The sequence below is a fragment of the Meriones unguiculatus genome, chromosome 8 (genome assembly GCF_030254825.1).
Source record: "Meriones unguiculatus strain TT.TT164.6M chromosome 8, Bangor_MerUng_6.1, whole genome shotgun sequence".
Classification (NCBI taxonomy): domain Eukaryota; kingdom Metazoa; phylum Chordata; class Mammalia; order Rodentia; family Muridae; genus Meriones; species Meriones unguiculatus.
In genome coordinates this window covers 69,230,090-69,253,782 of record NC_083356.1, presented here as the reverse complement: position 1 = coordinate 69,253,782, position 23,693 = coordinate 69,230,090, and the positions used below count along the sequence as shown (strand labels likewise).

Below are 23,693 nucleotides of genomic sequence, written 5' to 3'. Positions count from 1 at the left end.
CTCTTCCCACCACTTCCTGGGTCTCCGCAGCTTCTCCTCACTGTAGCAAAGCACAATTGCAGGAACGTTACAATTACAGTTCAGAGGGAGGGTCAGTAGAGTCTATGATGAGCTAAGATCATGAGTGTTCACGGCCACCTTCTCTAAGGTAATGTAAAATTTATACTGGAGTGAATAGCATTCCGTTATGTAGACTTACAACTTTGCTAAGTGTTTTCAGGCTGCTTAAATTTTTTTCAAGATTTTAAAAGATGTTTAAGGTTAAGTTTGTAAATGTAACAGAAATGCTGTATATCTTTTGAAGTGATAAATCAATGTTAAAATTTTAAAGAAAACATGTTGTGATAATGCTGTTCTGAGTTATTTCATGTCTTTCTTTGCTTGTTTCTGATTCATCATAGTCACTGTGGTGAATGTTCGTAGTTTATAACTGCTTAGCTATTGGCTCATAACATTTGTTAGTAGACACTGGGAGATTTATTTGTAAAATTCTTCAGAATCCATCTTTTTCTATTTCCAATATTTGGTGAAGCTAAATAAAAATTTTCAGGCCATTGGTGAAAAAAGTAAAATAAGAATGAGCATAAATTTTCACATTTGTATTATTACTTTATTATGTGTATGATTATTTGGCCTGAGTGTATGTCTGTATGCCACATGCATGACTGGTACCTTCGGAGGTCAAGAAAGGATTCAATCCCCTGAACCTGAAGTTGTAGACAGATGTGAGCCACCAAGCGGGTGCTGATGATCAAACCCGGGTCCTCTGCAGGAGCAGTCAGTGTTCCTAACCACAGAGCCATCTCTCCATCCCCATGAATTTTAAAGATGTACTTTGTTTATATGTGAGTGAGAGTGAGAGTGGGGGGCTGAGTATGGGGGTGGGGTGGGGGTGTATGCATGAGCAGAGTGCCCAGGGAAGCCAAAAGAAAGTGTCAGATCCCCTGGAGCTGGAGCTGCATGGTGCTGGAAACAAAGTCTTCTAGAGGAACAAGCATCTAATCTCTCAGCTCAGATCCACCTGCCTGTGGGTAGTATCACCCACAATGGGCTGGACCACTTACATCAATTGGCAGTCGAGAAAATGTCTTAAGATGTGCCCACATGCCATTCTAATGGAAGAGGTTCTGTCTTCCCAGGTCGGTCAAGCTGACAGCCAAGATTAGCCACCACAGAGCCTTCCTCCCCAGCCCTAGAGGGCTTCCTTTTATTCCTCCTCCACTTACAGTCTAGCTGATGATTAAACTGTAATGAAGAGGGCATTTGTTTGCAATGTACTCAGTGGGTAGCTATGAGTCATGTTTTTACTGACAGTTAGGGTCAGTGGAACCTGTGAGTGTATTCCCAGTGATTTCCTGGCCCCAGCTCACCCCTGCCTTGAAGGCTTCTGCTTGCTTGGCCATCCTGCCTTTCCCTACTTGCTACCCTCTGTCCTAACCTTGATCAGCTCTTGACCCAGACAACCCAACTTTAACCCTGGGCCACAGTCATACCTTCTCCAGCAGATCTGAGCTCAGCCTTGTGGAGGGTGTCCCACCCCCAAACCATCCCCTGCAGCCCCAAGCTGTTCCTTAGAGTTGTTCTTACTCTTACGTTGTTCGTTGTTCATTATATTAACTATCCCTGTCAAGCCTATTGTACCCTCGGGCCTGCTGACTAAACACTGATTCATATAATTATACATTATTCCAAAAGGAGATAAGTGCCATGAGGAAATGGCAAATATAATAAGACAGACAGCAGCTTTGAGGACAAAGTGGTATTTTGTGTGGAGTTTTTGGTTGTTTGGTTGTTTGGTTGGTCGGTTGGATGCTTTTGCTTTTTTAAGACAGGGTTTCTCTGTGTATCCCTGGCTGTCCTGTAACTCCTTTGTACACCAGGCTGGCCTCAAACTCACAGAGATCCACCTGCCTCTGCTTCCAAGTGCTGGGATTAAAGGTATGTGCCACCATGCCCAATGGTATTTGTATTTTAATGGAAACATCACCAAGGTATCAGGTTTGAACACAAAATCCAAGATAATGGTAGAAATTGATTCCAGATAAGACAGATATGATCTTTCAGCCTAAAAACAATAGAAATGAGACCAATCCAAATGTGAACAAGATGAGCAAGGCTTTACTAAGACTTTAGCTCAGAGGCAGAAAGGAGCTAACATGACCCAAAGAGGTGATCAGACTACCCCACTCAACAGAGGAAGGGCAAGCTTCATTGGTTATTTCCCATTGGTCAGAGCATGATTTCAAAAGGTGCCCTTCTTTTTGTGCGCAGGCGTCCTTGCTGGAGGTCTTGCTACAGGCTGATGCTGATCAGCTCTCCCTGGAGCTGCTGATCCCCTCTGCATGTGGTGATTATTGCTTTGCATCCTGGACTTAGATTTGGAATCTGAGGTCAAGCTGTGAGTGCTTGAGCTGCTGAAACAAAAACAAAGATGGGGTAGAACAAACAGGTACCATGTCTAAGAAGCACAGCTAGGTTCACAGAATGCTTGTCTTAAGTAAAACATCACTGTGTGTGTGTGTGTGTGTGTGTGTGTGTGTGTGTGTGTGTGTGTGTGTGTCTGTGTGTGTGTGTCTGTGTGTGTGTGTGTGGTGCCCATGTATATGTGCATGAGTGGGTGCACACACACACAAGGCTGAATGCATTCGGAGAGCAGACAGCAACATCAGGTGTTTTCCTCAGTTACTATCCCGCCTTATTTTTTTAAGACAGGATTTCTCAATGAACCTAGAGCTCACCAACTGGGCGAGGCTGGCTGTCCAGCAAGCCCCAGGCATCTCCACCTCTCCAGCACTGTGATTATAGGCTTGGGACACTAAGCTCCGGTTAACATTTGGAGGAAGAGCTGGAGGGGAGAGATGGGGAGGCAGTGGTGGTGTGTTTGTGTGCATTCGAAAGCCAGACATCCACATCAGATATCTTCCTCAATCATTCACTACCTTGATTTTTAAGTGAGATCTCTCACTGAACCTGGAGCTCCCCCACTTATTAGACTAGCTGGCCGCTGAGCTCTTATCAACCTCCTCCACCCCGTGTCTGGGGGAATAGATGCTATCCATGCTCATGCTCCAGCTCCAGCAGGTCCCGAAGACGGGGGAGTGGAGTCAGCCAGGGAAGGTGAATCAGGATAGCTGGTGTTGACTGAAAAAAGGCTACACCTTTTCTACTCCACAATCGCATAATAGCTTAGCCAAGGTAATATTGAAAGCAGACTTAATGATTCCAAGAAATATATGATCTTTACACCGACTGGTTTTTAACCTAATTTAACCCTGTTTTTTAAAATCCAGAATGAAAGAGGCCATCAACTTTATTACAATATTTTTCTTTGAAGCAAAAGTTCAGCGAGCATCTAAGTGCATATTATTTTCTAGGGTCAGCAAGCCTCCCAGGTGCCCTTTACATTTCCTCCTGCACACTCTTAACCTTGTGGCCAGCCTTTGTGGTCGGGAGGTGCCGGACATTGAGTCCTGGGAAGCAATTTTCATTCCTCAGGGGCACGATGCAGTGTTTGCACCATGTAACGTACTAAGAATTGAGCTGTTTCCTAATTGTGCTCCTGTGTGCCTTAGTCTTACAATATGGGCCTGTTCTCCTCATACGTTACCCAAAGGGAAGGTCCTGGTATCTTACTGTTTTTCCATTATGCCATATCACCCTCAACGTATGTGACTGTATACTGCAGAGTGGGATCAAGCAGTCTAACTTCTTAATTGAATCTGCTCCTTGTGGGGCACGCCAGACTTCCTACTCATCCTGTAAGTCACATACCCAGAGAATCAATCATGGGCACTGTTCTATATTTATTAGCTAACTGAACTCTTGCCCTCAACTGCCAAAGCCTCAGACTCTGGATCTGAGCCAACTGTTTCTTTTAATTGTGTGCTTTCATCCTTGGGACCAGATATACCCAAGAGTTTCTGGCATTATCTTTCAGTTAATAAATCTTTAACTTTCTATTCTTGGTGCAAACAGGAGGGTACAAAGGGAATTCTTGTGTGGAAGTACACAGATTTATCATGCTGTGTGGTTTCACAGTGGTGGAGGTTTTCCCAAAGAATTATTTTGTTTAGAGAGACTCCCATTGTATACATTCACATCCTCTACCAAAGCCCATACAAAATCTCCCAAAGGAAAGAGGCATAAGGAAACGCCCAATACACACAGTGAGAGTCATCGTGAATGAAAACAGAAGGATGCTGGAGAGCTGTGATGCAGCGTCAAGCAGCAGCGGGCATGGTCATGTAGGCCACACCAGACACACACCACCATGCTCAGGTTTGTAAGTGGGTTTCGGGAATCCAAATTCAGGCTCTCATGCTTGCATGTCCATGAACCCATCCCTCAATGCCAAAACATAGCTTTCAATGACCAACATGTCCATGAAAATACCACCTAGGGGGCTGGAGAGATGGCTCAGTGGTTAAAAGCACTGTCTTCTCTTTCAAAGAACGGGGGTTCAATTCCCAGCACCCACATGGCAGCTCATGACAGTCTGTAATGTCTTTTCTAAGGGATTAACCCACATGTTAAGACAGCAGATATGAAAAACCTAGTACAAAAATTTTTCTTATGTTAGTTCCCATCGGGCATCTGCAGGCCCTAGCTAAGACTCTGTGTTTTGAGCAAAAGCAGCCTTTGAGTATCTGTACACTAAATCTAGAAACTGTCCTAAGAACCCACAAGTCAGAAGTGTTATCTTACAGCAAGGCTAGTGAGAGGCTAAGAGACACAGCCCTGCTCTGTGGCCTCCAGGATTAGTGATGTTGAAGTCTGCTAAAAGCATCCACTATGGTCCTACTGACCGTGTCACATGTGTGTTAGTTCTGGGATATTGATGAGGACATATTATGGGGTGAGGGTTTTTTGCATAATGACTCCCACCTTTGTCTTTGTTTACTCTTTGATCTTGAGGGATTTGAGGCCCAATAGAAGTTACAGGCCAGGTGTGGTGGCACATGCCTACAATCTCAGAATGTAGAGGCAAGAGGATCAAGAGTTCAGTGTCATCCTGGAATACATAGAGATCATGTGTGTGGCCATTCCAAGCTCCACTAGTTTTAGCTGGTCTAGTTACAAGGGACTCTGGCACAACCATATCCACTTGAAATGGTGAGAGTCATGAAGCTCCTCAGCACAGTTCCAGCAAAGCTGAGTGGATTGCTACAATTGCTGCCCTTCTATTTCTAACTTTTGGGGTTTGCATTCTTAGGGACTTGCATTGTGATTTATCTTATGTCTTTTCCAGACAAAACTATGTCTGAGTCTTTTTAGAAAAAAATCATACAATTGGCTTTATCTAATCACTATTTGAAAGCCTTCCTTATGCCCTGAGTATCATTAAGCCTAGATAAGTACATAGCTAGATGAGGCCATTACTCCAGGAATCTTCTTGGGGTATCTGCCCCTGACCAAACTCAAACAGTATAATTGATGCAGGGAAAACAGAGATAATTGACAAACTCTCACTGACCAGAAGAAAAGGTTACAGATTCAAGGTCTTTCTATTATATGCTCAGAGCTCTCTGAAAATGTAGTTTAAAGATAGAGGTCATAAAGGTACACCCCTGGAGGAATAGAGCTCAGTAAATCACACAGGTTGGCTAAAATAAACTTCTTCTACTTTATAGTGTAGATGATGAAACATATAGTAAAAAGAGTTAGGTATTAGTATTTATTATTCATAAAAAAAGACCAGTTCAGTTATTTTCTGTTTGTCTGAAGTGATTTAAACTCCAAGTACTGCCAGCCTAAAAGAAGATTGTCATATAATACATGTGTTTGCTTTGGGGGAGACATTCTTTAGACTCCTTAAATTGGAGTTAAAGAGATAATAATAATAATAATAACTGTTCTGTTTGTATTTTCTAATTGTGACTGAACTTGTAACCTTGGACATGCAATGAAAAATCAAATCATAATCTGGACTTTTGGATAATCATTAGGTCTTTGTTCTGTGAAACCTGTACAAATAAAGAAGCATGTGGTTGCTAGTCAGTCAGAGCTGCTAGACCACTGACCATCTCTGACTCACTCCTCCCTCCCCTTACTTTATCAGTTCCGCAGGCCACCCTGTCAGCAACAACCCTCAGCCAGGGAAGGCCCCAGGCAGGACTCTTAGTCTGTAAGCAGTCTCTCCTGTGGCCTGATCTTCCTTTTATGGCATAGCTGTTAGGTATTAGGAACTACCACAGAGGGACAAAATTAAGAAAGGAGATAAGAGGAGAAAACAAATTAATCTCTGAGGTGGTCAGAAGGAGCTGAGTATACTCTGAAGCAAATAGCTGTGCTCAGAGAAAAGGCTTCAGTATATGGAACAACGAGACAGCACTTATGGGAACTTCCCCATGGGAAAATGGACTCCATTTCTTTCCCCTTGAATCTGGCTCAGACACAACCTGTCTTATGTTTTTTGTTTTGTTTTGTTGTTTGTTTGTTTGTTTTTGGCTTATGTTTTCTTATATACTCTACGTTTAGGGTTCTGTATATGTTTCTATGTGTTTGTGTTTACTTGTTGCTTTATATTTTGGTAGTTCTGGTCTTTTGTAACTTGTTCCCAGATGGCTACATTCTCCAATGTTCACTAATTCCTCATCTGAAAGCCCTGTCTTCCATGTACCCAGAACCCACACCCACACTCCTCAGTGACCTCATATCTTGGCCACTATCCATCACCATGTGCCAGTCCACCACGGACATCCCAAGAGCCCAGGTTCTACAGTGACCCATGCTAGCCACCTCCACCCACCTCCCTGGGACCCTGATCACCTTTTGCTTCTCTTGCTAGCCACCATGCAGGTTCCAACCCCATTCCTCTCTCCATCTTCCAGGCTGCCCACTGCTGAGCCATGTGGCCTTGTATGCTGTGACCTTGTATGCAGACCTAAGAATGTGAAAGAAAGCCCTTTCTTCCTAATGATCTTATTCACACTTGAGTGTTTGTCTACACTTTAAAAACTGAAGCCTGAGAGGCTGCGGAAATGTTCCAGTCAGGAAAATCCTTGCTTACAAGCATGGGGACCTGTTTCCCCCGTTTTACCCCTCACAAATGCCGTGAAGATCTTCAGAGCATCTAGATCTGTTTTCAGGGTGCAGCCCACAAGACAGATAGAGTGAGGGTGAGCAGCAGGAGGCTGGGACCTCCACATGGAGAAGAGAGGAGCTTGAATCTTGGGTCCATTTTCATCTATCCAGCACCTCATTGTTTCATGCACCCCTGGCCCAGTCAGTCTTTGACGTGGTTCTTGTTCAGTCTAATGCCTGGTGTTCCACGTTAAAGGCAGGCTGATTCCTGCCTGAGAGCTTCCTCCTGGCTGTCCTCTGGTGTGGGCAGGGAGATACTGCACTTAGGTGCTTCTGGGACAACCCTCCAGTTATCCCAATGCCCGTGGCCCTTGGGAGGGCTGCCTGCTTCCAGCCTGGAGTGAGGCTCACTGATGAGTCCATTCCTTAGAGGGGGCGGCACAAGTTGGGGAGGCAGTCAGGGTCAGGAGTGTTGGGGCTTGTCCCATGGAAGCACTGTGACTCTCGACAGTGAAGCAGATCATGCTCAGTTAGTGCAGTCGTGTTAGTCTCTGTCACCTCCTCAGCTGTGGCCATTCTGCCCTGTCCTGTCAGCAACCTCATCCTCCAGATCACATTTCTCAGTTCTCTCTGGGTGGCTGGCTGTGCAGGGACTGTGGTCAGGGCTCATTCCAGAAAGTGTTTCTCCCAGGAGGCCTCTGCCCTGCTTGCCTGGTTCTATCTGCTGCTGGTGGTTGGGGATAGCCATGACCAGGACTCCTGCTTTTCCAGCATCTTGGTCTCCTCCATCTTGCACTGAGATCCTACTGTTTTCTCCTCCTGCCTCTCACGCTTTTCCTGGCTCCCTTTCTCTTTTGCAAGCATGTGCACTTGTGTCCTCCTACTCCAGCTTTTAGGAAAGTGGCACATAAACCTCTGGGCAGGAGACATGCCTATCCCTGAATGGAAATAGAAAGACCCGCTGCCTCCCCTCACCTTTGAAAGGAACGGTATTGAGGAGTTAAAGTTCAGGATGAACCTAACATAGTCTCTGTGGACACAACCCTCTCTGCTGCTGCTAAACAATTCCAAGCCTTGCTCTGCACATACTGCCTGACCTCAGGTAGTCACTGAGGGAAATGACATCCTTTTGTGTTGTCATGGCAACACACCAGGTGACCTCTGCAAGCTTGGGGCTGTCTTTCAGGACACTGAACTGAAATCATGAGGTCAGAGGTTCCCCCCTGCTGGGTTCTGTGCCAGTGCTGAATAGGATGGGAGATGTTTTTAACACAGCATTGCTTGCTCTTGAGAAGCCATCATGGGGGTTATAGGGATTATTTGGATAAAAACAAGCATGACTGAACATTTTTTGCTTCATCCTTTTTTTAGGATTGTATGTGTGTGTGTGTGTGTGTGTGTGTGTGCGCGCGCGCGCGTGCGTGTGTGCGCGCGCGCGCGTGCGCGTGTGCATGCCACATAGGTGTGGGTATCCATGAAGGCCAGATAGGACATCCTACCAGCATGTGGGTGCTGGGAGCTGAACCCAAGTTCTCTGAAGAGATGCAAGTTCTCTTAACTGCTAAGCCATCTCCCCAGAACCTTGATGATTAATCTTGGTTGTCAGCTTAAGGAGATATAGAATCACTGAGGAAGCAAGCTAGATTATTTCTGCTAACTGAGATGGGGAAAGCTAGCCGTCTCACTCCTATCTTTGCTATGCAGAGAGAGATTCTGGTCTAAGGATGCAGTATCCAGGACCCTGGCCACAAAGAGAACCCAGTGGGGGCAGAGGAGTCCTGAGACCAAGCCCTGGGCCTGGACCTGCTCAGCTCTAAGCTTTAACATAATCATCTATTAAATAACAAATAACTGGCCAGATGGATTGTGTGAATCCTGGGAAACGGCTTTGGGACCCCTGCTTATTTGGCACTTTACTCCTTTCCCAGTGGCCAGGAGAGAATGGGGAGGGGGTGTCTAGAGCCAAGATACATCTTTCACAGGCATGCCTTCTTAGGGAGCCAGTTCCTCCAACGAAGCCCCATACCCCACAGGTGGATCTTTCCCAGTAGTCTCTTCCAATTTTGAACCCACTAATGGATGAAAACATTGATCAGGTCAGGACCCTCATAAGGAAACACCCTGCAAACATACTCAGAAAAGTACTGCACTGATATGTCTCCCCGCAACCTAACTGATCAACTGTCACTGGGGACTGGAGAAATGGCTCCAGAGTTAAGAGCATTGGTTGTTCTTTCAAAGGACCTGGGTTTGGTTCCCAGCACCCACAGAGCACTTCACAACCACCTGAGACTCCAGTTCCAGGGCATCTGATACCCTCTTCCGACCTCCGTGGGTTCTGCACATACATGGTGGACATACATACATGCACGCAAAATGCCCATACACATAAAATAAAAATAAATAAATATTTGAAAAGATCTGCCATTACATACCTTAAGAGCCGAGCCAATTATTTGAAATAGTTCTTCTCAATCCCTCATCTGTATAAATCTACCTATATAATAGACAGATAATATTTACCTACCAAATATCTTTATGTCTATATCTTGTTGGTTCTATGACATGGAGAACCAAAATAACACATCTTATGACAAGGAAAGAGTTTTGTAACTCAAAACTCTTCAGAAAATAGGAGCCTAAGCCAGCTGGCCAGAGTGAATTCTCCCCACACACCTAAAGCAGGTGCATCGATGATTTGCCAAACACTTGAAGACACAGAAAAGGGACCAGCTCTTCAAACTGTGGTGTAGGGTGGGACTCTGCGGGGCAGGCTGCTCTGGCTTTCTGCCACTGCTCCCTGACTGGAGCTGGCTCTGTTCAGACAGCTCTGGCTCCTGAGAGGCCTCCAGGACTGTGTCTAGCTCAAGAGCTGGAACTAGATGTGCTTCTACAGCTTCTGGTAGCTCGGAGTCTCTTGCTGGGTCTCTAGGACTGTGAGCGGGTTCTAGAGTTGCAGTAGGTGCTGCAGCTCTGAAAGGACTCTGTGGTGAGGGTGGGTTTGGAGCAGAGGTCCAGCCGCTTCTCCTTCTGTCCTTAGAGACCTTGTCGCAGTTGGGGTAGACGCCTGCGCCAGCACAGCTCCACTGCTGCAGTTGGCTATGGGGCTGGCTCTAGATCCAGGGTTAACAGCCAGCCTCGTGCTGTCCTGGCCAGCACTACTGCTTTGCCTGCAGTCACTGTCAGAGCTGGTTCTGGACTGGCTACACAGCTGTTGATGGTGCTCCTGCAGTTGTTCCTTCTCCTCTGTCATCTGCAGGTGGCTGCAGACTTGTTTGTAGCTCAGGAACCTCTTCTGGCATGGATCTAGCTCAGCCACAAATACTAGAGCCAATGATATGGTGTGCACCAGAATCTTCTTTGCCTTAGGGCAGGAGTGGATTAAGAAGCTTCACCTGTCGTTGTTCCTTACAGATATGTTGGCAAAATAGTTCACACTGATGGCCCTGGTCAATGCTCAACAGGTCAAGTGAGCTTCTTTCTGGCCTCTGCTGCCCAGACACACATCTAGGGCCCCCTACTAGACCCAGAGTTGTAATTGTGTGACTAGGGAACATTTCTTACTTCTGAGGTCTCAGTCCCCTTCAGGGAGTGAAGATGGGCCCCATACTCACACCTACTGTAAAGATTCCAGGCTTTGGGCCATGCTTCTAACCTAGCACTTGGAAGTTAGAGGCAGAAGGATCAGAAGTTCAAGTCATCTTCAACTACAGAGCAAGTGTGAAAGTAGCCTAGGTAAAACACTATATCAAAAACCAGGAAGGAAAGGGCAGCAGGGAGGCAAAGGGAGGATTCAGTAATTTGGTAGCATCAGCAAGTATGGCTGGCCTGGCCCATGGTAGCAGGAGAGTGCTCATTGATATGTCCCCAGGCCCACAATTCACTCCCATCACCAGAAAGGCCTCATCAGTTTCAGGACTCATTAGATGAGTAATGTGTACTTGTGCAGAACAAACAGATCACAGCTAGTCATCTGAGTATTATGTGCCTTTTAGCACTGTCCTGAAGCAGAGGACAGTCGACTTTCAAGAAGCTGCTGTGCACCTCACATCCACACACAGTCCTCAAGGTGAGGCTGGTTAGAAGCATCTGGGAGCCATGATCTCCCAGAAGCTCCTTTCTGACCCATCCCCAAAGCTTTGTTGTAAAAGAGGAAGCAAATGGTCACCTCCTTGGCCCCAGAATACTGGTCAGTCAGAGGTGGCCTTTCCTCTTTGCATAGAAGCTTTGGCATAAGCAAGTACCTGGAGAGCAAGGCTCCAGCCAAAAAAAAAAAAAAAAAAAAAAACCGACTCCATGGGTAATTTGAAAGGTCCTGTGAGCTTGGCAACACACTAAATATGTCGTTAAGATCCACTTGGCAAAGTGGGATCTAGGATCAGGCGGTAGAGTCCCAAGAGCTGGGCTAAAAGGAGCTCTGGCGAGGAGCGGAGGAACCACGAGAGGGCGCTGCAACCGGAGGACCGAGAAAGGCCCTCTCGGGCTGCCGTAGGCGCTGCTATAAAGGACGTGGCGTGGCTGTGCTCGCCCTCTTGGCGGCCATGGCGGCGTGCTGGCTGCTCTCTTTGTCTCTTCCCTTGTTGACCTGGGACACCGCGGATGACCCTACGTAACTCTGCTTGCTGGCAGGAAGACTCCGTCTCGCGCTGGCTATCAAGATGTCCCGTGCTTTCCCTGAGGGCTCTGTCGCCCTAATATGTGCAGCAGACTAAACGTGGTAAGAGGAAACGTGCTGTGCCCGAGGGCCGGGTAGACCGCCCCCAGAGGGCTCTGGTCTGGGCTAGTGAAGCAGGAAACCTAGGAATCAGGTCATTACTGGGTGGGGCCCCAGACCCGTCTCCCCTTCCTCGCTAAGGAACACCAGGTGAAGTGTCGCCGTTTGCTGCAGGCCGATGTAGGAGATGGAGAGATCCTGATTGAAGAGAGCTATTCCGAACCACTCTGAATAGCCAGCTTGAGATGACGCAGACCCGAGATAGTATCCTGTCTGTTCAGTGCAAGGGAGAGTGGTGTGTGTTTTATTTGCAGAAAGCCTTATCAAGGAGAACAAATCATTGTGGGCCCATTGGGATATAATACAAGCCTGGTGTGATCCCCAGTGATCTTGCCAAGGTGTGTGCAAAATGGTTGTTTTCCTTCTCTAGGGAGTTGTCTGCTGGAAGTTAAGCACTCGTGAGGACGTGTTGGGGATCTTGGGTAAGTTACTAAGATTCACATTAACAGTATCGGGCACTTGGTTCATCACCATCCTGCCCCTAGAGGCGTTGCAGGTGTGGCTGCTGTGTCACATGTGTGTCAGTAGGTGGCAGAGAGGAGAAGAGGCTATGTCTACGCTCAGTGTTCTAATTTGTGAACATCTGAATGATTAGTAGCCTAACACTGTCTGAAGCTGGAGGTGGAACCTCCAAGTTGTTGACTGGCTTAGGGCATTTGATGGCACTCACAAACCCCGTAGAGGGGGTGGCCTGTGAAAAGCAGGTTTCAGATAAATTGATTTGCTTCCTGGGAAGCAGAACATTGTAGCACATGCTTCTATTAATCCTGGTTACTCACCAGCCTGGGCTATGGGTCCTGGAGAGATGGCTCAGGGGCTAAGAGCACTGGCTGCTCTTCCAAAGGGCCTGAATTCAACTCCCAGCAACCACATGGTGGCTCACAGCCATCTCTGAGTTCTGGTGTGCAGCTGTACATGCAGACAGAACATTGTATACATAATAAGTAAAATCTTTTTAAAAATACAAAGATGGGATGGGAGCAGTGATGGCATCTGACTTAGGGATTCTATTGCCATAGTCCATGACCGGGAAGCGTTGTTTTGTTTTGTCATAAGTATGGCTGCTCTGCATATACACTTACACACCAGAAGAGACCATCAGATCATGTTATAGATGGTTGTGAGCCACCATGTGGGTGCTGGGAAATGAACTCAGGGCCTCTGGAAGAACAGCCAGTGCTCCTAACCAAGTCTCCTGGAGATGAGACTCCTCCAGCCATAACCAACAGGGTTTTTGGGAAGTGGAGTTTGAGATGGGGTTTCTCTCTGGCTAGCTATCTTGATGTGGGGCTTTTCAGACTATCCCTAGCACTGGTTGCTGCCTAGTACCAGGCAGGCCAGCTATGTGTCCTGTGGCCCTCACTTGCCAGGGCTTGAGTACAGTCTGGTGGTAAGGTACTTGCTTGGCCTGCAGGCCTTGGTCTCCATTCCTGGCAGCACAGGTAAGGGGAATGACAACTAACAGTGACAATGGTGGCTGCCCTCTGGTGTGAAGTTACACTTTACTAGTTTACCTGTGGTTGAGGTAAACTGAGATGAGGTCTTGGGTTTTCCCACACTGGGCATAAATGACCCGCTTGTCCAGTCTCTCCATGGTGCACTCCCTACTTGTCAACGTATTAGTCAGAAAATCAATGCTATAGTTAGCAGCCTGTGTTTGTGCAGTGGAGCTGGCAGTGTGGGGATACATTAAAGCACTGGGGTGGGACTCAGAAATATTAAAGGGATTGCTGCCTGCCACTCCGGGCCTCCAGAGGCTCTGGGGGCACAGGGCTTGTGGATTGGGAGGACTTGTACTGATTGTTTTCTTTTGTACAGGAAAGTTGGTGGCTAAGCTCCGCTTACTCTGAACACCCAGCAGTGGCCCAGCTGAGGTAAGAGGTGGGCTGGCTCCACTGGAGTGTGCTCAGGTGGGATGAGCTGCCCTGAAGATGCTGTCTTCGATCCGTCAGCACCACGGGCACAGCGCTGCTCAGCTGTGCCTGTGACAGTGGGGCAAAGAGCAAGTGGCTATTTCTACGCTCAGTGTTCGGAAGCCAGTGAGCACTAAGAATGGTTTATAGCCTGACATTTGCAGAGCCACGGTGAGGTGGCACTGGGGTTTCGCTTTGATGCTGTTAGCCAGACCCCAAGGACTCACCAAAAATTTGTGGTCAGCATGTTAGCCAGGTGGAACATTGGAGTTGGAAGGATGTAGAGACTGGGTTTTCAGAGGGGCAGAAAAATACAAGAAACTATCCATCCTTTTCATCTTCCAGATCCAGAAGCGAGGAAGAATAAGGCCTACCTCTTGGCTGTGGCTCATCAGGACAGATGCAGGTGTAATTTTAAGCCATGGGCCACGTGTGGCCTCTGACCTCACCAGTGACCTGCAGAACCACCCATACAGACTTTGGGCAGCTCTACGCTTCTCGTCCTGGTAGCCCACATCATAAATTATAAACTGCATTTGGCTTGCCTTTAACTGTACTTGGCAAAACTGGTGATGTGAGGTCTGGTAGTGGCACTAGGGGTGTTGGACCCTTAATTGTGAGCCAGCCTGATTTACAAAGCAAGTTTGAAGGCTGTTGGAGAGAAGTCCTGTCTTGAAAACTGGGGGGAAGGGGGCTGCCTGTAGATGCTGTGACACAAATAAACTGGTCGGTTCTTAAGACTGGAATCTTTCTTTGCTATCAGCACTCCCATCTTAGGGTGAATGGCCTTTTTGAGTTTTCTTCCCTGGAAATAAAGCCCAGATATGAGGTTTAGGGGCTGGAGAGATGGCTCAGCAGTTAAGAGCGTTGGCTGCTCTTCCAGAGGACCCGAGTTCAGTTCCCAGCACCCACGTGGCAGCTCTTAACTCTTAAAGATCTGACATAGACCTACATACAGGCAAAACATTAAAGCACATAAAAATGGGGAAAAACTTACGGGCTGGTACTGTGGCTGACTTAACAGGAGCTAAGCTTGCTTATGCTATAGGCAAACATTTTCCCTTGTCATGGGGAAGGAGGCACAAAGATACCCCTCTGCCCATTGACTCACAGCTGAGCTGAGAAATGATTGGCTAAAGGTGTAGCTCAAACTGGATCTGCCGTTGTGTGCCACAGGGGATGTTGCTCGGTGGTAGGATGCATTGCTGGTCGCACAAGAGTCCATAGGTTGGATCCTAAGACACAAAGGTAGCATTCAGGCCCATGACATCACTAGTGCCCAGGTAAGAGCTGTAAAGCCCTTCTGGCAACTGTTTTCATGTTTTAGCAAAGGACCCACATAACCAGGTATCAACATAAAAGCCATTTATTTACATTTTCAGAATGACCCCAGTGGGCCATCCCGGCTCCTCTGCTCGGTTGGAGTAGGGTCAGAAGTGTTCCACCCACAGCAGCCTGGAAGTGGCTGGATCCTGCAGCCTTACGAGTACTTAGTGTTGGAGATCTCCCTCCAGAGCAAGGTCTTAAGGTGGCTAAGCACCAGTGAATGGTGGGCCTCCACCTGGCTGGCCAGTCCACTCAGTGTAGTGCATGTACGAAGCTGTTTGCCCAGCTCCTCATGGAGGTCTGCGGGTGCGCCAGGCAGCAGATAATCCCTTAGCAGCTCACACACCTTGGCCAGGTTGGGCTGGATGAGGTCACCCTTGCACTGCCTCATGAGCCTGTCACACGGGGCCCTACAATCTCGCCCATAAATGCAGTCAGAGCTCTGCTCACAGTGGCGTCCCTGAAGGAAGCGACGCACAGTAGCTTCTGGTGCCACCTGCTGCAGGTCAGCCATCTTGAAATCATAGGTGGCTGTGTACCCCACATTGGCCAGTGTGGTCTCACACATGTAGAAGGTACCATAGGAACCATGGAAGAGCTCTTCTACAAATTCCAGCAGGCCGATGGCAATCTTGGCACGCCAGGGCCATGCAGGTCCAAACCACTGCTGGAGAGCCCTATGCAGCACAGATGGCACAAGCGGGCGCAAGGCAGGCAGCAGCACTGCCCCATGCCAAGAGCTGTGAGGGATGCCCTCAGTGAGGTAGAGGTCCCCACAGTAGCCCAGCAGCCGGGATGCATGCTCCTTCTCCTGAAGAGACAGCAGCAGCAGGAACTCGTTGCGCTGCAGCAGGGCCCACACAGACTTGGCCTCTGCCAGGGACACCCTGCTGTCCTTGTTGAAGTCCGCCATGAGAAGGATCTGGTCAACCAGTGCTGGCAGGGAAGGCAGGTCTCCTAGGTTCGCCTGGCATTTGGGACAAAAAGGAAAGCAGAGATGCACACCCTTATCCGGCAGAACACTGGGTCTAGCCTGGTCTCTAAACCTTAGAATGTCGGCAAAGCCTGCTGCCTGCACCACACACACTCATCTCCCAGCTGTCTACACGAGCCCCGGGCCACAGCACTTGCCAGAGGCTTAAAACTAATCACTTGGCCCTTGAGCTGTTTACACCTCCCACCAATACCTATTTTTGCCACACCGGGTGCTGAGTCCTCAATCTCCTGAGGCCTCCCCATTGCTTATACTCTTGCCAGTTAATCCATTCTCACAAGCCCTGGTCAGATGTTGCTTGCCACCCACCCAGGTGTTTGTAGGTCTGCCCCGCCGTGTAGTACACTAACCTTGAGGAAGCTCAGGGTCATCTCCCGGAACTCCTTGATGGAGGTGCCCCGGGTGGGCTTGTCAAACAGCACCAGCTCCCGCCTCGGGGCTGCATCTGGCCAGGCCTTGGAGTTCAGAGCCTCCTCAATGCCACATTTGATGGTCACCTCTTTGTCCTGCCAGAGTCCACTGTACACCTAAACAAGGCCACAGGCATGTTTCCTATAGATGCCCAGCTTACTGCCAGCAGTAGCCCACACCAGCCTGCCAACCATGCCCGGCCGCATACCTGCTGGCCTGGGGCTGAGGACAGGCAGGTCCTCCACTCCACCTTCTGCAGCTCACACAGGTCCTGGCAGACAGAGCCCGAGATGATGCCCTTGTGGTACTGGTCACACTGGGGAGACAGGAACCAGGGAATGGCCCAGGGAATGGGGCGTGGTGGTCACAGCCCCATCTACCTCCTGTGGATCCACAGGCAGCCCAGCCACACTCCTTCAGGAACCCCCAGGAAGGAAAGAAAAGCAAAGAGAAGGAAAAGCCACCAGCAGCAAGGGCATGAGGATGGGCACTCATGTCCTGGAGGCACTGGGGATAGGCCTGTCTCCAGGAGTAACCCTTCTATCCTAGCCTCACTGACTTAACTCCTGAGAGAAGGATACCACCAGTCTACTGCCAGACAGTTTTAACTAGAGTACACACAGGTGGCCAGGACCACAGGCAGGTCCCCCTAACAGGCTTCCTGCTCAGACCCACCTGAGCCCTCAGCAGCAGAGCTATGGTCAGATGAAAGAAAGCCACAAGTGCCATGAGAGGGGCCCTGGTCATGGTGGGCGGCTAAGCCTCAGGTGTTACCCTCAGGCGTTATCTCTGGTGAGCAGCACCCTCTGGGCACTTGAGCCATCCATCCCTTGTCTCTCTTATGGTGAGGCTGTCTAAGCTCTGGAACCCAGCATGGCTGGGAACTCTCAAGGCAGCTCAGGACACTCCTGAGCAAGTGTCCACATGCCCTATCCAGTGTTTCTCCATCCACTTCAATCTCTGTCCTGCTTTAGCCTGCCCAAAGCAGTAGCATCCCAGTGGCAGGACTTGGCCTTGATGACTATATCAGGCTCTAGGTAGACTCACAGCCACCAACCCACAGAGGTACTGTGGAGGGTCCCATCTATGAAGGAGACCTAGTATCTCAAATGTTCCAATCCTTCAGTTACTGGCCACTCTGGGGCTTGTCCCCATCCCTAAAGAAATGGCATCCTGGGGTCCCACAACTACTGGGACTTTAACTTCCTGCCAGGCTTGCCCTAGGCTACCTCATTAGTAGAAAGCTCAGGGAGAGCCTCTCAGCACAGATTAAATCAGTACTACCCAGCCCCTAGTCTCAGAGTAAAGGGCCTACTGGCTCTCACTTGGGTAAATTCCTGGATAAACATGGTTGCCATGGAGCCTGGTGCTGGTCAGAGCCAGGTTTAGAGGAAAGGGGAGGGTGTAATGAAGGTACCCAACACCCCACCATCCAAGAAGCTGAGCCAATCTGAAGTACTGACTCAGCCATGTGACACTCAAAGACAGTGTCCTGTGGCCACATGAAACAGACTCTTTGGATAAAGACAGAAACAGAAAAGCCATTCCTGTCATCCCACCATCCTGTGGGTAAGCCCTTCACCACAGGACTCCGGGCCAATACCCCATCAACACCAGGACTTTGGGAGGCTTTGCAGGAGCCAGGGGCTGTGCTGCCCTTGACTCAGCAGCTGGAGGCAAGAGCCTACTAACCCTGCTCAGTGGTCCAGGGTGGCAGAAAGAAGAGCAGAGTCAAGAGGAAGGTTCTACAGAAACCCATATAGGAGCCAGAAAGGTGGCTCAGCAGGCAAAGGATCTTGCAACCAAGTCTCGTGGTCTCAGTTCAAGCCCTGGAATCCAAGGTGGAAGGAGAAAACCAACTCCAACAAGTAGTCCTCTGATGTTTACACACAGGCCATGGCCAATGTATGTGCATATGCTCACACACACATGTGCACACTCACGAATTTTTTAAAAGAAAAAAATTCTTTAAAAAAAGGAAACTGAGATGGACAGTATGTTCAGCCATCCTCAGGACTCCTGTGTTCCCAGATCTCTAAGCCTCAGTTTCCTCATCTGCAGAGTGGGCCAGGGTGGAGATCCACTGAGCAGCGTCTACCATGCTGAGACTGTACGGCCGGGAGGTGGTGAAGGATCTCCTCTGGAAAAGAGGCAGTGTCCCCTGTCCGGGGAGGATAGGTTCCTATCACCAGTCACAGGTACCAGCTTCATGAGTCTCATAGGCACACCCACACAGGCACTGGCATGCAAGCATGCACTCCCACACATGTGCACACACAGGGATGTGCTCACTCAACAGCAGCAATGGCTCCCCAGAGAGGACAGGTGTGACAGACTCCACCCCACTGCCTGCTTTCAAGACTGGCCAGGGCAGTCCTCTCCAGGCCATTCTAGTCTCCCTGCTACACAGCCCATGTTTCAATGTTTAAGTCCACCCCAAGTACATGCAGCAGCTAGTTTACCCACTTCCTTCCCTTGACCTTCCCGTCCTCTACTTCCCCACCTCCAAGCCCACCTCCCGCCAAATCTCTAAGGACCCCACAAGGATCAGGTCCCTGGATCCAGGCACTTACAATCACCACCTGGCAGACGTGCCCACGGCAGAGCTCCGAATAGGACGAGTAGTGCACATAGACCATCCAGCTGCCCACGAAGATGCCCAGCCAGACCAGCAAGACATACTTGACCCTGAGGCCTGGAAGCCGGCCCTGCTGAAGGAGAGACCAGGTAAGGAGATGGCCATCTGTGGCTCTGCTGTGCCCATAACCAAGCGCAGCCTTCGGACCTTTCACAGCCTTTCAACCCACCTGGCACCCACCACCTTCAGTGCTGTGAAGCACCTGGCTAGGCAGCACGTCCCACATGTCAGGCACATGCCAGGTCTGCAGCCAGGGGTTCCCCATCAGGGACAAGTAGACATTTCAAAATGGGTATTAAGACAAGGCTAATTGAAGATACTTTTAACAGCCTGCTTCCTTGAAATGTCCTCATTCCTAATAGTCCTTCACATAAGGCCAGCGGAGCAGCTGAGCCATCGGCCTGGGGCTAGTTCAGCCACCCCAGGGATATGGCCCTCATTTTTCTCACTGGTCCCCTTAGCCAGGACCATCAGGAAACGTGGTATGAACAGCCAGGGGCTAATAGCCCGACTCTTACACCTTGGGAAGCGGTGAGCAGACACGGAGTTATACACCCACGTTCAGAGCAGCAGATCAACAACAAGGGGGGAACAGCCAGTTCCCATCGACAAGGTAGAAAGAGAACTCAGCCTCGGCAGGAAGCCTGGCACCTGCCACCCCCAGGACAGATGCACAGGAGGGTACCTCCCGTGGGACTCCAGTCAAACAAAGTCCCCAGAGTCCCCAGATGCATTGCGGCAAACCGAAGGTGAGTGCCGGGGCAGGGTAGGCCATGGGAACACAGTGGGTGTGAGAGGGTGAGCTCTCAGTGGATGGATCATGCCAGCGGCTCCATGGCCGTGTCAATGCACGGCGCACCAAGTGCACAGGTACAGATGGACAGGATAGGATATTTTTCATACTGTGCATTTGGCCACATTTTTTTTAAATTTGTGTGTGTGCCAGGTGATGGTGACAGAGGTAATAAGATCTCTGAGTTCAAGGACAGCCTGGTCTTCAGAGTGAGTTCCAGGACAACCAGGACTACACAAAGAAAAAACAAACCAGGAAAAAAAAAAAAAGGCTGTGTGTGTGTGGACACATTTCTGTAATCTCCCCATCCCTCCTTGGGCTCTTACAGAAGGAACCAGGCCAGGTCCTAGCACTCACTCACAACCATCTGTAACTCCAGTTCCAGATCTCCTGACCTCCTCTTGCACCAGGCACACACATAATGCACATATATACATGCAGGCAAACAGTCATACACAGAAGTCTAAAAAATATTTTAAGATAGAAATTAGGGGAGCGCGGGAAAAGCAGGAAGTCCCAGCTTCATAACTCAAAATCTTGACCAGGATGGGCCTAAGACCTTCACGTCTGTGGAGGCTCCAGGTCACCCCGTCATCCTCAACCCTCTGCCCTGATCTTCCCAGCTGACAGGTGAGAGCACCAGTGGGTGGGAAGAGGCCTGGTGTAGGTGCTGAGGACACCGGCTCCCACTAAGTGCTCCAAGCAGTATCCAGAGTTGACAGCCAGAGATGGATGCCACCTCCCTCCCGACTACCCACCCTGGAAAATGGCAGTCCCTGGAGGGAAGGAACTGGGCTTCCAGGTAGCCTGTGCCACATAAGGCTAGATGTCCCACGCCAAAGGTAAAGGCCAGGGATCAGCCACACAGACCAGCTTATCAGGGAGGGTGAGAAAGACAGACTGGTGGGGCAGCAACCGCAGAAGAAGGCCTCTACTGATGTCAAGCGCTTCCTGTGGCCTCCTGTCTACCAGCTGCCAGACAGAATCTGAGAATGGAATCAGCCAGCATCCCACTTTTGGATCTGGGAGTCATGCTGAGCTCAAATCTACACTTTGCCCTAGTTCCCTTGGGGCTAGAACAAAAAGGAACCTCCTCCAGGAGAACAATGGCCAGCCCTTCTCTAAGGTTCTAGGTGACCTCTCTTCTGCGGCACAGCTCTGGACTCCTCATGAGGCCCAGTGGGCCCTAGCTTTCAGCTGTGTCTTTCTTTCAGATTTGTCCAAGATGTAAACAGGAAGGCTGAGAAACAGCAGGGGACACTGTCGCTGTGAGCAAGATCAAAGGACTTCCACCACAATGAAAGCAAAGGGCCAGGGCCAGGGCAAGAGACAGCAGCTGACCCAGGCTGGACCAAGGGATGTGGAACTAGAAGCCTGCTAGAAACCTGCCAGTCAGGGCCCATTCCAGGCAGGCCCCTCCCAGGACACCTTAGAACAGGTGGCTCCCCCAAACCACCCTGGTTAAGCTCTGATGGTCTACATGGCCTTTGTCTGACCCAGCTCTTCCCTGAGGCCCCTGAGCCACTGCAGATCCCCACCCCAAGGCAGGTCTCACCACAGTGGCTACTTGAAGCTCAGGCAGATTTCTGCTACTCAGTGGAGAACAGGCTGCCAAGCCCTGTATCCATATTTTTTAGGGCTGAACAGTCCAGCTCCAGCAAAGCCACTTGGAAGGTGAGAAGGGTCATTACAGGGATGGGAAGCACACAGTGAACTCCCTGCCCAGGGAACCCAGGCCATGTGCCAGGCACCCCAGTGTTTCCCAGGCAGAGAAACTGAGGCTCAGGGCAGGTAGGGCTCAGAAAGTGGCTCTCACTAAGCCAGCCCCCCTGGGAACTGGCTAAAACCCAACTCCTGCCACTCCTTGGCCCACCCACTGCTGAGTCAGGGCCTATCCCTCAAAGCTAGGAGTATGGATACACCCCATATTCTAGCACACGGAGGGTCCCCAAACGCCTCAGCTCACACCCAAAACAGGGCTGAGCATGGATCACACATAACACAAGCTCAGGCCCCTAGAAAAGGAGGGCAGACAAGGGCATCTGGGCTGGAAGATATCTACATCCAATAGGCTTCAGTCCTCATCCTTTATCCAAAATCATCTAAGGCAAGTCAGGCCCTGGCAGCATCCTCCACCATCCTCAGGCCGCCCTGCGGAGAGGCCAGGCAGGCCTGGCTAGTGCTGACTCCTTCCTGTAGGCAACCAGAGGCGGGAGTCCAGACGCCTGACCCCATCACCTCAAAGAGGAGGGGCCTCTTCTGTAGATTGGAGCTGGCCCTCACTGGTCCAAGGTCACCACAGTCCCCGGTTCCAACTGGCTCATGGGGTGGTCAGGGGCAGAGTATGGCCCAAATTCACTACCCCTTATTTTGATGTTGCGAAGGGACGAAAGGTCTTCGGTGTGCCCGCGACGACGAACCCATCGACCCTCGGCCATCCCACGCCCGGCCCCTTCCCGTGGGGCTGCACCTGGCCGGCCGCCACTTACCTGCAGGCCCTTGGAGAAGGGGCAGAGGAGCACCAGGTGCACCAGGCGCCGCAGCCGCCGCATGATGGGCGCGGGCGGGGGCTGCGGAACCCCGCGGCTGCCTCGGCCTCAGCCCCGGCCCGGCCAGGCCCGCAGCGGCCGCCGCTTGCTCTCCATGCGGGCCGCGCGACCTCAGCCCGCGTTAAAGGCAAGGCGCGTGCCTTTCTGACGGCCGACCGCGACGCACGCGCGGGGAGATGGCCGGAGGGGCCGTGCGCGCGCACGCGGAGACAAATGGGAGGGACATGCACGCGCGTAAGGGGACGGGCGCACGGCCAAACGCCCAATCTAGCCCTCCTGCTGGGGAGTGCGCCCCTGCGGGCTCCGAGACCCGCTACGGCGACCCGGATTGAGCCGGGAACACAATGGCAGGGCTGGCGCTGAGGACCTGTAGGGACCCTGCCTGCGCTTGCGCATTTCTTTCACCTTTTCAAGGGTGAAAGACGATGGATCTGCCCCAAGCCCTGCCGGCTTTGCCAGAGTGATCAGTCGTGCGGTCACTGCCGCCACTTGGCTGCACAGGGACGTGGGAAAGAAAGGATCCACAGCCCCCGCGTCCTGAGAGACAGTTTCTTCTGATTTCTGCCCACGGACAAACACGCTCCTCTCATGTGACTTCATTTAGGGTGGTTAGGAAGGCAGCAGCTGACCTCTTGGTAAGCGGCTTGTTGAAATTGACAGACAATGGCCAGAATGCACCATTTCCACCAAAATGCCCTGAATCCTCACCTACACCTTTAGTGGCGGTTCTGTGACGTTGTCATTTCCGATCCTGGGGAATACTGAGCCTGACTGCCTTCCCCTGTGCTCCAATGCTGCCCATATATATGCTTTGCAAAGTGGTGTTAAAAGGCAGCCTTAGTTTAAGGATGCTAATTACCTCGCAATTACTGGGCCAGGCCAACTTTCTTTTAATAAAGTGGAGCGACTGTCCCATGAGGCTTGCTGAAGAGATTGGATTTATAAGCTAGAAGGGCTGAAGAGAACCCGAGCGAAGAGCAGGTCACAAAACAATAGAAAAATAACACCAGAACCCAAGAAGCAGAGGCAGAGAGATCAATGTTCGAGTTCAAGACCAGCCTGGCCTATGTTTCAAGTTCCAGGCTAGCCAGAACTACAAACGGGGACCTTCCTCAAGGAAGGAAAGAAGGAAGGAGAAAGAGAAAGGACAAGGGAAACAGAAGAATTATGTCATTATCACACCAATTATACACAACCTATTTAGGAAGTTTAATTTTTATGTCTCTAAACTTGATGTCTCAGGTCAGACAAACCGCGTAGTTTAAGTTTGGT

The 23,693-nt window shown here is 50.0% G+C and overlaps 1 protein-coding gene, 1 long non-coding RNA gene and 2 other non-coding genes across 5 annotated transcripts; 3 read left to right on the top strand and 1 right to left on the bottom strand.

Moving 5' to 3' along the window:
• The first annotated feature begins 11,542 nt into the window (after positions 1-11,542).
• LOC110550834 (uncharacterized) lies at positions 11,543-14,448 on the top strand. Its single transcript, XR_002476543.2, has 4 exons — positions 11,543-11,740; positions 12,168-12,219; positions 13,616-13,671; positions 14,056-14,448. It is a non-coding gene; the product is annotated as an uncharacterized LOC110550834 (long non-coding RNA).
• LOC132656125 (small nucleolar RNA SNORA17) lies at positions 12,272-12,404 on the top strand. Its single transcript, XR_009594063.1, has one exon. It is a non-coding gene; the product is annotated as a small nucleolar RNA SNORA17 (small nucleolar RNA).
• On the top strand, positions 13,731-13,870 carry LOC132656106 (small nucleolar RNA SNORA43). Its single transcript, XR_009594047.1, has one exon. It is a non-coding gene; the product is annotated as a small nucleolar RNA SNORA43 (small nucleolar RNA).
• Positions 14,449-15,060: 612 nt separating the features above from the next.
• On the bottom strand, positions 15,061-22,879 carry Dipk1b (divergent protein kinase domain 1B). 2 transcript variants are annotated; one of them, XM_021641118.2, is made up of 5 exons: positions 22,362-22,879; positions 19,015-19,152; positions 16,650-16,757; positions 16,381-16,557; positions 15,061-16,003 (listed from the first exon to the last, which is right to left on the bottom strand). In XM_021641118.2, exons 1-5 carry the CDS (start codon positions 22,422-22,424, stop codon positions 15,191-15,193), a joined length of 1,299 nt encoding a protein of 432 aa, XP_021496793.1. In that variant the 5' UTR covers positions 22,425-22,879; the 3' UTR covers positions 15,061-15,190. The 2 variants fall into 2 exon arrangements, with proteins under 2 accessions (XP_021496793.1, XP_021496794.1); XM_021641119.2 differs by having other exon boundaries at positions 19,015-19,149; positions 22,362-22,875.
• Between the last annotated feature and the right edge of the window lie 814 nt (positions 22,880-23,693).